Below are 12196 nucleotides of genomic sequence, written 5' to 3'. Positions count from 1 at the left end.
AGAAACCAAAAGTCCTTAATTTAATCTAATTGATGAAGCGTTGTGCTTACTCTTCTTTTCTTCATTAGTCTAATCAAAGAGAAAAGCGAATAAGTAGTCAACCAAACAATCTCCGAAAAGTCTAACTAAACGGCCGCAAATACTACAATTATAGTAAGAAATGGAAAAGGATCGAAATATTAGACATAAGGGTTCGTTTGGCGTCCTTATTTTGTTTGCTTAAAATTAGTCGTGAGCATTAACTTTCCTGGTAAACCCTTTTTGGGTATAGCCTATCATGTTTATTGTTCAGCAATCCAATCGATATAATCAAAGCTTGGCTCAACTCGGCTCGTTTGCAACCCTAAACAGAGCATGTGAAAGAGAAGGTATTCACTAATTCGGTTCAAGTCTACAGATGCTTAGAGACAAGTCCAGCAAGAATGACAAGCTTGTACAAGTTATAGAACTACTGTTATACCTCTACAATTTTTGCTCATGTACCCATTGAAGCCGGGCACCCCACGAAATTCAGTAGCGAATCTCGAATCCTATCTTATTCACGGAAACCTGCCATTCTTCCCTCAAGAACATTGCAATCTCTTCAGTTGTATAACTTGTATTCTCAGGAAATGTTGGGATGCATTTCCCTCCCAATCAACACACCATAATTTCCACGCATTTTCAGGTTTCTGTGTCCTCCGGAAATGTCCATATGCGATCTCCAATTTGGGCAGGGATATCATCGACAGACCTAACAACTATGACTTACTCGTATACACTTCAATACACGACAGGCTTCGTGACTTGAAATCAATAATAGAGTTAGCAGCATTACTCTGCGTTATAGACACAACTCACAAATGCTTAATGTTGCTTCCAATTTATGTTCCACAATCGAAAATTTTGAAACCATAATTCCACTTCAAATCATTTCCCAATTTGGAGAGTATTAATCTGAGTGTAATACACAAATGTGTGCAAGTAAACCATACAGCTATGACAGGGAAAAACTTGTTACAACCCATGATTAGGCAAATAAAAACACCGCCTACAAAGGCATAACCAGATTAGAAAGGAACCCCCAAAAAACAAAAAAGAAATTACAAAAGTGAAGGCACTGTTAATCATCAAAACACACAAGAAATGGAACACTCACACTCGGGAAAAAAACAAAACAATTATGCACACATTAGTTGAGGACTCACAAATCAGTCAGGTTTAGATGAAGGCTTGATCATCTGGCCCGGCAAGTACAACCTGCCATTTAGAAGAATGCGCGTTAGAACCTAACATAGAGGTCCCTTCTCAAAACGGGCTTTTGTGTTTGAGCATAGTACTTCTATCATTTGTTTACCCTTTATCTAAGAGGAAAACGAAATATACAAAGCACTACCACTAATGTTAGCTAATGGTATCAAACAAGGATGCCAGAAGTTTGTGAAAAGGATGACAACCTCATCAAGGTTGTGCTTGGAACAAAAGCAAACGAGTACATACAATTTGAAGATAGTTGCAGTTATCCAAATTTAGTCCGAGCCCTACAACAATGGATTCTCCACCAGTACTCTGAGTTTATTCCCTGTTTGTCTACTAGTATATGTCCTGCAGGTAATCTTTGCTTTGGTTTTCCAGGCTATCACTACAGCTCGTCATGTCCCTCTTATTGGAAAATTCATGCTGGGGAATTCAATCCTTTCCTTGCATACAATCCCTTCCTTTGGATGTGGCTGAAGCCTGCCTTGTCCTTAAAGCCGCTCTTTATTTTGTTTGGTTTTTGTTTGTGCTTTGCGTTTTCCTCTTTTGGTTCTTAGTTTCTTGTACTTCGATATTATTCATGAAGTTCTAAATAAAAAGAAAGTTGCTAAATATATTCTGGGCTTCATACGAAATATGAAACGCTTTGAACCACATTTATCACATTTTTTCCAGGAGGGGAGCCAGAAACGGTATAAGATACAGAAGAAAGCAAGCAAAAGCTACATACATTGCAGTCAAGAGCATATCTCCTCGCAAGCATAATGGCCGCATTTCTTTCTCTCTCTGTTTCAAATACAAGTACAAAGGATTGTCCTTTCCTTGCTTGCCAAAACAATGACTTAGCTGCCGAATTACCACCACCTCGAAAACCACATAGCTGGAGGTAACAATGAGTTAAGTAAGAATGCTTGTCCACAGACATACATATCCAAAGCTAAAGGAGAGAGATTATCTCTTAGGCTCAAAAAGAAAACAAAGGCTACTAAATGAAGGAACCTAGATTCAATTAAAAGATATACATTCTATGTTGCATATGATGAGTATGATATGTTGAACTGATGGCAATGTCAGTAACTCTAACCTGAGAATAAACTGCTTTCTCTATCAACTTATTTTACCACCATCCTTCATTTTTATACTACATAGATTGGATGACCAAAAAAAAGAGAGCCTTTTTTAAGCAGGTAAACTCGGTAAAACTTCGATTCGGGGAAAAGGAGAGTCTTGTCCAAAAGTCTCAAAAAGCGTTGCTCTGATACCATGCTAAAACATCCAACTGGACCAACTCAAAACCAATTGGTTATAGGCAATGGGTTGAGAGACTGCCTAAGCTATGCGCAAGTTTTGGAGTTCATAATTAACCCATGTGAGACAAGCTTTAACAATACATATTGCACATGGCTTCACTTTGTCTTCCACTTCTTATTTTTTTCCCAGTTTCTGAATGTTTAAAGGAATCACGTACAAAGTAAGGAATACCAAGTGCCATCGATCTTAAAACTTTCCTCTTATAGGAGAGTAAAATAGAGATATAGTTTCGAGTTGTGTATAGTAAAACCAAATTCAAGTAATGTCTGATGATTCTCCAGGCATCTTTTCAGAAAAAAAAGATGCTCAGACAGATACCTGCATCGTTACCGAATATGAGTCCCTAGCCTTTGTAATCCATCCTCTACAAAGTTTCATCCTCATTTTCCCAACATGAAACAAGTGCACAGCACGTGATGAATAATTTTGTCCGTTCATCTGAGAAATAGTAACCTGCAGAACACCAAATGTAAGAACAAAACATCTGAACAGTACAAGGAACCAATCAGATGTGCCATTGCAAAATGACCAATCCTGGGAGTAAAGTTTCAGTAGTCGCACTGTCTATATCTCCTTTCTTTTTTTTCCTATTTAAACAAAGAATCAGAGTTTCTCAGCTGTCGCATGTCTTTAACTTCTAAATTATTAATCAACGTACATAGATATTACCAAATGGCTCAAGTTTGTGATATGGATAAAAGCCAAGAGACATGAGCCTTGCACTTCGTGTCAAAAAGTATTAGACACCCTATTAATTGAATGCAACAATAAGATTTGAAAGCCTCCCAGGTTCAAGTTTTGTTCAACAGGCAAACTGCAAGATGTTGAATGGAAACATAACAATCTGATCCAAGCGTGCTAACTTTGTGACGTGAGAACAAATACCTAAACTAGCCAGACAGAAAATAACTGAAAAGATGCATTCCGTCTGAAGACGTTATCTTTTCAATACAAAGTGTGACATTGTAGGTCAGGAGCCATGATAGATATGGTTTGGCAACAACAGAAACAACAGAAAACTAGCAAAGAAAAAGGCAGCATACATTAAATTCACTGTTGGGTTTCCTCAAAAGCGTCTCCACATAACTGGCCAATCCAGCAGCTGTAACAAACAACTTAATAGATTAGTATTCAACATTTTTTCCTGCTTTGAAACGGGGATGAAACTATAATTAGATAGAATATGATGCTAGTTTTAGCTCAAAAGATGAGAAAGGGGGGAACAAAAGGGATATCGAAGATTACATCTCAACAGGTGAAGTTTATAGTTACATATCATATATAATGGTACGGACCTGGACCAATGGGATTGGCAGTTATCACAACAACCTTTTGGCCAGTTGAGAAGACATCAACTTCCAAGAAGCGTCCAACATCAAAAGGCTCTGGTGCATAAATTGGTCTGTTGGCACCTGAAAATGTGCATAGTACAGTTATAGTATGTATTGTACCCCATAGAGTGGAAAAGAGCAACATGCGAGCACATATTATCCATAATATGCACTGGAGTTCAAAAAGTTATTATGAGTGAAGCTATAAAGACACATCGTACAAAAACAGTTTAACAGATAAAGGGTTCTCCAACGCCTACAGAATATCCACATTATGTCAAAATACTGGTCTCAAGTTACCATTCTTTTCTAGACATAACAATTATTTGCCTGAATTGATGAGCAATATACACAACACCGATACGACAGACCAAGCTCGTACAAGGAATCAAATACTAGTACGATGTTTAGTTAACAATATTGCACAGAGATGAGCACTACATATTTTAAGAAGAGGCATAGGTATGCGGTCACTTGACTTGCATTGCCTGATTCTCTTAATTGACATAGCATTTACCTTTTATAAAAATCTAAAACAGCCACATAACTGAAACATCACAGACATCCAACTTGATTAAGCGGAAGGAAACTAAAACTATGAAGGACGTAGATCCACTCAATGTGAGAAGTCACACAGAGACATCATACTCCACAGCAACGTACCCAATGAATTTGGAGGATAGGATAAAATTTATCAATTGATAGGCTTTAAGGGGCAGAAAAGGATGACAGGTAAAACTCATGTGAAAATGCCGGGTATCAGCCTACTGGTTATTAATTGCAAAATTCTCGAACACCAAAAAGGGGACACTCCTTACAACCAAGGATATATCCTCAGGACAAAAGGGTCAGGCAGGTCAGCCAAGCATAGCTTGCCATTTGAGCATTACGCTCTGCCTAAGCATATCCTCCACTTGAGTGTATTCTCCATGTCTCCATGTCCATTCACTCGGGCACTTCTAATCAAGTTTCACCAAGATACAGTTACATAGGGACTGCTGGTGCAAAATTTGAGCTCAGTGCTGTTACTACGGAGTTTTATTTCATCAATTATCATTTCAAGGACACCAATGTAATTCCCTTTTATCCCAATGATGCAGCCCACAGTGTCCCCATCCCATGATAACCCAATGGCTAATGCACTATGCCAGCCTAAGTTGGAATCAAGGCCTAACTACATGCTTGGGTTTCATTGGCACTATAGCACTACCCTGTGAAGTGCAAAGCCTCTGGGATCAAGTAGCCCAGATTTTACAACCAAGCTCGTCAACATATGGACCAGATTTTGTACACGAATTTTTTTATTCACATGCATCACACATGGGTAGGGGTTGTATATTTACGCATGTATGAAGTTCTTGTTTTGAACAAGAGATGATTATACAATTTAATATTACTGCACTTCACACCAAAAAAGATAACACCAAGCTGGAAAATATGATATTTCCACAAAAGCTGCATAATTTACTAGTTGTCAAATTAAGCTTAGTAAGCTCATCACATACTCAGGATGATCAAATGGATACCTGAAATAATTTCCCTTCTGCTACCTTCAGTCGGTATACGATACCACTGAACCGAACATTTTGAAAGTTCTTGAGCTTCATCTGAGCAAGGTTGGACTTGCAAAGATGAACCTAAAGATTCACAACCACCTAACTCATATAAACAGGATTGGTTCTCCTGGGCCCTTTTGCTCATTGCCAGCTGCAAAGGTTAAGATAAATGCAAAATGTGATAGATTTAGAAAAACAAATCTCCTATGCTTTCATATTGCACAGAAATACTTAATAAACAAATAAAAAATGGAAAAATCTATAGAATAAAATCCCAGGGAATCATAAAAAAAAATAGCAAACTATGGCCACGTCAACAGAAAATTGCAAGTTATCCTAACTTATTCAAAAAATTATTTCCTTCTCTTAAACTAGTTTCTTCCTATGTGTTTTTTAACTTCAAATCCCTAGAGCCAATAAACAATGAAATTGATAACTAGGAACCGAAATCCGTTTCCATGCATCAATGTTCTCTTGCTTGAGCAGAGAAGGTATTTACTCAGTATGAACTCTATACCTTATATTGTAAATTTATAGCACTATGGCAAACCAACAATAATAGCAAAGACTAGTTTTCAAAACAATTTCAATTGTTGGAGGACGCTAATTCTTCACCACAATTCAGTTATGCTTTACACAAATTTAAAGGAAGATTTTTGAGAAATCAATCCACCCAAGACATTTATAGAATGAAATCTGAAAAGTGCGAAACATTTATAGAATAAAATTTGACAAATGCTTTCACAAGGTGACGTATGATGAGCAACAGACCAAAGAGATCAAAATCCAGGTATAGAAATTATTTTACAGTTTCTTTTAACAATATAGGAACTATATGTGACATGAAACACAACGACAGCTAGTATTTCTTCCCATGATACGCAACGTGCTCAATGTATGGACACTTTGGTTTCCGTATCCTACTTCATTAAAACAACTTCCAAAAACCATATGGAGTGTTTCATTGTGCGAACTTCCTTTTAAAAGCCAGTAAAATTCAGTTTACGCTTTACAGGAATATTAGGGAGATAGATCAAACAGTCACAAACCTCTCTTTGAAGCTTAACCGATATTATTGACTTCTCTCGAATTTGAATCCGTAGAGCTTGGAGCTCGTGTTCCATGTCAATCACCTACAAAACATACCACATTTCCGCAAATTCAACACAAAAAGTGGATTTCCTGTGTATACAGAAAAAACAAAAAGTGATTCATAAGCATGATGCAGGAAAATAAGTCATGATTGTGCAAAGATAATTGCTTAGCACTTCGCAAACTATAGATCATACAACTGCAGAAAGCGCAAAAAAGTTGCTAGATGATATTGGAGTTTGTCCCACATTAGTTAATTATCTCCTCCAAAACTAGTATATGAGCCTGGGCGGCCTCTCCACTCTTTGCCAATTGGTTTTGAGGTGGATGCTTTAAAGATGATATTCAGCAAGCTTAAGAAGGAAAAACAAAGAAGCACAAGCCACATCAATAAACTCTAGAGTTTATCATGAAACCCAACAGTTCAGATATTTGAAGTGCTCAGCACTGACAAACATTTCATGGAGCCACAAATGCACCATATCAAACCATGTATCTACTTTGACAGAATTGGAGGAGCCATATGAGGTGAATATTTTGATGGAGAATTCACTTGGTTGTGGATCCAGCAATAACAAAGGGTGAGTGATAAAATCATGTCAACCTAGACAGAAAAATGGCAAAGGACTCAGTTCAACACACCTTGCTGGGCTGATGCAACAATTTTATTCTTCTAGATTCTTGAACCTCCTCCAGGAGTTTCTCTAGTTCCTATCAATATTGGACAAACAACAGTAAGGAACAGGTATATTGCGCAACCAAGTAAACATCAGGAATTACCTTATTAAACATAACATCTAACATGAACCACTGCCACATTCAACACCACTTACAAGGCCAAACATGTGATCAATGCAAGTATCAGTGCGAATCATTTAGTGAAGCCTCCCAGGGCTCAAGAGACTTTAAGCATCTCTTTTATATAGTAAATTATTAGGTACAAATTGATGCTCATTTATAGAAGAAACATTTGTACTTGTACGGTCATTTACGTCGATAATATCTGTGACCATGACTCATATGGAGTACTAAGTAACTCCTTATCAGCAATTCATTTAGTACAAACCTACTAAACAGCAGCAATTGTACAACTATACATATAAATTCAACAAGAAACAGTTGATAGGACTATTTATCAAGTCAGAATCAAATTCCATTACAACACAGCAGAATCAATCAAAAACTTTCCAAAGATGCACCAAAAACATGACTGCGCTGATCATTTTTTACTTGTTAGTATTTCCAGATCTAAATAAGTGCTAAAGAGTAAAGATTAACTGCAGAATCTACGTATGAAAAGGGATATTGGAATTTGTGCAGATAAGCTGTCAGCGTAAACCATAATGTAGTCATCTATTCATCTCTGAATCTTATAATCATCACTCGAAGTAGCCATGCTTAAGGATCAGATCACTGCCTAACAAAATAACAAAACATTGCAACTCTAGAAAAATGAGAGAAGAATCACTAGCTGATGAGATATGCCTTGTTGTTTAAAAGGAGAACCGTAGCAGGAATGACAGGTTTAAATTAACCACAAATTCAGTCCAAACCAGGTGGTCCGGTTCTGTTTACTAGTACTGTGGTTTGTTCTCTGTTTAGGAAATAGAGAACCACATCGAGAGAGATCATACTTGGGAACTTACTTATCACATTTGCTAAAGTATGCATACCTTTTACACACACACACACACACACACACTCACAGAGACAGAGATCAAACAACTCAATTTTTACCTGCTTTCCTGAGGTTTGGGAAATTCTTTCTTCTTCCTCAAGAGCCTCTCCAAATCTTTGCACTACCGCTCTTGCACTCTCAATTTCAGCACAAGCGAAGGACCTTTCTTGGCTAACTAATTTCTTAGCATCTTCTGAAGCCTGTAAAGAAAGAAGAGATTGGGTTTTTCCATTAGCACAAAAACAGGACAAATGGAAAAAGAAAATATAGATGGACTTCAATTATCAAACTGGATAATAAAGCTGGAAGCTTAGTTATTTAATTCTTGCATCAGTTAAAGCCCTATTAATTGAAACTTGAAGAATGCACTACACTGGCTTAACTGGAAAGTTGATAAAAGGAAGAAGCTAAAGAAGAAGAAGATGTGTGTGTCTCATTTTAAAGGAAGAAGAAGAAGAAGTTGATAAAAGGAAGAAGCTAAAGAAGAAGATGTGTCTCGCTTTAAAGGAAGAAGAAGAAATGAATGTAAATTTTTATGCACCACTATATGACCTGTTTGAGAAAGTTCGCTAGCTTTTTCACTTCAAACTTCTCTTGAATCAACTCCCCCTCTTTTTGAGTCAACTTTACTGCCAAAGCCTCCACCTGAAAATGTAAGGAGCACTTAGATTTTCATCCTCATTTGAACTATGGCGGCAAGTACAGTCGGAAACAAAACGTTAAAGGCCTTCTATGTACATTTAGCACTTGAGGAATCGGCTAAAGGAATGACAGATAGCATGCTACAAATACAGTGTCGAGAGGCGTTGGAGACATGAAATTCAACAATCAAACAGCAACCAGCCCAAAGAAATAAGAAAGTAAAATCAATCTCACTGATGACTCATCTTCCGTTTATTTGTAAAGTATGTATAGCATTTCAAAACCAATTTTAGAAAAGGGGGATAATTGCTATACGCAAATTAAGTCGAAATGAATTTCAACAAAGATATCAATAATACGAGAAAATAAGGATTCCTTGGATTTTAAATGGCATACAAAGAATTCAAATTGCGTAGTTGGTGACATCAGAGGTAAATGCGCAAGACTAACCATTGAAATAGCTTTTTCCACATCTTCCTTATTTCGACCTGCTAATAGACCTCTCAAAGCTTCCAGTGCATCTCTGAGCTTCTTCAGAAGAACATGTCCCTCCAAAGAAGCAACGTCCCTTAGCTTAGCCTAAACACATAAGACAGAAAATAACATAAAAAATTGCTTACAGTTCAGTTGTTCATCTATCTCACCAGAAGTCATGCATAAACGGGAGAAGAATGAATTAAACAGAAATAACCAAGTACAAAGTTTCATGGAATTGCTCTGTATAACAGGTAAATAACTCTCACTAATCTTGGGGGATAATGGAAAAGTCTATTTAAGGACAAGTTAGATTAATGAATCAAACTAACACCTCATCTGACAACTTTGCAGCAGCAGCTAAGTTCTTATCAAATTTACTGGCAAGGTCACGAACAGAGAGACGCTTTTGCTGCTCTACTAGATGGGCAGTTTCCTGTGCAACAACCTCCTTCAAGGGTGGACCCTTAGGGTCGTCCTTGGCATCATCAAAAATCTGATTATCAGCTCCTATTCTGTATTTCGGAAACTGATTAGATGCAAAGCTCACATCAGCTGAAACTGCCTCCATCTGCATCTGATCCCCGAATTCTGGGCTTATCTTCGTCATTTGTCCAGCTTTATTGTTCTGATCAACATAAGCAAAATAGAAAGGTTATTTACTTCATTGTGCATCTACTAAATGGATATACATATTTTCAAGGGCCTAGAGAGAAAGAGAAATCGTTTTTAAGATGTGGATTGATGTTTCTTAGTTTAGCCACATACTATGAGTAGAGAAATGCAGGATAAATAAGGTTGTAACTTTTTTCTACAACAGGATGATCATGACAAGCCAATAAATCTCTGCGGATATAACCAGTTCTAAAGGATACTCGCTAAAACATATGCGTGCCGTCTACGATAGAGCATCAACATCAAGTTATTTGTTTACTTTTTTGTAAGTAATCATCGATAACTTTCATTAAAAAACAAAAGCATTCCATCCAAGAGAAAAGCTTAGGACTTCTGTACAAAAAATACTATATACAAGTACATTACATACATGACGTGCAGAGATAAGCGACAACTAATCAAAAACTCACGTTTGATTGTTCTTGACAAGTATGTCGTCTTACATCTAAATGCCCAAAATCTCAGATTTAGATTTACTTGCATAACAAACCAGTACAGAAAATTTCTGGTACAAACAGGATACTCATCATTCACAAGCCAATAAATAAATGGGATTGTGAAGTACGCCAAAATATGAGGATGGTGAAACAAAAACAAATAGGGGGAAAACTTCCTGATTCTCGCCTAGCGGGAAGGGAGAAAGTTGAATAAATTTTGTTATTCTAAGCATAAAACAACAGCAGGATAAAACTAACCAAATATCAACCCAAAAAAAAAAGAAGTACATTTGAAAAATGAGTAGGAAAAAACCTGTGCCAAGAGGCTTTCGGCCTAATCGCATCAGAGGTTCACTTAGGTGCTAGGAGAAAGGAGGTCAGGAGTTCAACCCCTCTTCCAAGGTGCTAATCTATCTATTCTACCAATATTGACTTCCACCAATCAAATTACAAAAAAGAAAAAAACATGTTATCGGTGCTCAAAGCAAGTGATCAATCACAAATCTTTCAGCAGCATTCCAACTCGAATTCCCCCATGTCGTTACAGGTTAAGAATCATCATCAAACACCATTTATAATTGCATGCCTAGAAGAGGGGAAATTTAAACCCCAAAAAAAAAAAAAAATAGTCATGGGCATAAGTTCAACAAATAATATTACCTTGTTGTACAATTAACAAAATACCAAAAAACCAAACTTTATCACCCAAAAAAGACTTATCAGTGCTTAATGCAGTCATAGATCACCATTCCTTCAGGTACAAATGAAAAAATTTCAACCCACATTCCCAAACATCCTCAAAAATTGAATCAACTTGCATATAAACAAGCAATATATATACATTCATACATCATTAGAAAGTTCATAACTTTAAACCCACAAATATTCAGACAAATAAGATTCAATCTCCAAAATTAAATCTAAAAAAAAAAACCATCGAATTATGGGAGCAAAAACAAAGGGAAAATGTAAGACCCAGATAAAAAGTAAAGCAAGAACGAAGGCAAGGGGGTGGAAAATGGCACTTACAGATCATGGAACAATGTGGGGAAGAATACTGAGGAATATGGTGAGGATTCTTCAACCAGTTCTTTGTTTTTTTTGAAGAGAGAGAAAGAAAGATGAATAAACAAGTGAGGAGAAGACGGGAATATGAGAGAGGTGGCTGCTTTTATAAAGCAAGAGAGTGAGAAAAGGAAAAGCGTCCCCCCCCCTCCCTCCCTCTGCCCAGACGGCTAGGTGTCAACTGTCAAGTCCCCCCTCTCTCTCTCTTCTCCTCTCCTCTCTCTCTCTGTTTATTCCCAAACTGCTAGGGAAAATAATATACATAACCTTTTTTTGTTAACTCTTCAAAAAAAAAAAAACTTTTTTTTTATTAACAATTGAACTCTATTTTAGTCACGATGAGTTCACGTTATATTTTATGTTGTTAGAGTCTCAGACTAATGACAAAATGTCACTTATTTTCACTAAAAATATTATTTAATTCTTTTAAATAGAAAAAATAAATTATCTTGAATAGTGGATATTTTTGAACTAAATATCAAAAATACCATAAATACCATTTAGTCAATAGCATGAACTCATTCTTATTCACACAAAAATATTCTCTCCGTCTCATATTAGTATATTTTATTTTAAATAATAGTTTTTACATTATCGTTTGTTATTTTCTGTTAAAATTATTTTTGAAAAATTGGTTGAAAATTAGTAAAAAAGAATTGGTCTCAGACAAGCTGTACTGGAGTAGGAGTATTTTTCTGC

General features: G+C 36.6%; 1 protein-coding gene across 1 annotated transcript; it reads right to left on the bottom strand.

Moving 5' to 3' along the window:
- Positions 1-883: 883 nt before the first annotated feature.
- On the bottom strand, positions 884-11725 carry LOC131319412 (stomatal closure-related actin-binding protein 1). Its single transcript, XM_058349642.1, has 13 exons — positions 11462-11725; positions 9655-9948; positions 9297-9425; positions 8757-8849; positions 8264-8404; positions 7169-7237; positions 6484-6567; positions 5405-5585; positions 3843-3959; positions 3591-3649; positions 2866-3000; positions 1967-2116; positions 884-1239 (listed from the first exon to the last, which is right to left on the bottom strand). The coding sequence occupies exons 2-13, from the start codon at positions 9928-9930 to the stop codon at positions 1201-1203; spliced, it is 1473 nt and encodes a 490-aa protein (XP_058205625.1). The 5' UTR covers positions 9931-9948; positions 11462-11725; the 3' UTR covers positions 884-1200.
- Between the last annotated feature and the right edge of the window lie 471 nt (positions 11726-12196).

The sequence above is a fragment of the Rhododendron vialii genome, chromosome 3a (assembly GCF_030253575.1).
Source record: "Rhododendron vialii isolate Sample 1 chromosome 3a, ASM3025357v1".
Taxonomy (NCBI): domain Eukaryota; kingdom Viridiplantae; phylum Streptophyta; class Magnoliopsida; order Ericales; family Ericaceae; genus Rhododendron; species Rhododendron vialii.
Note: the sequence above shows the minus strand (reverse complement) of the source record. Positions and strands in the feature narration are given on the sequence as shown.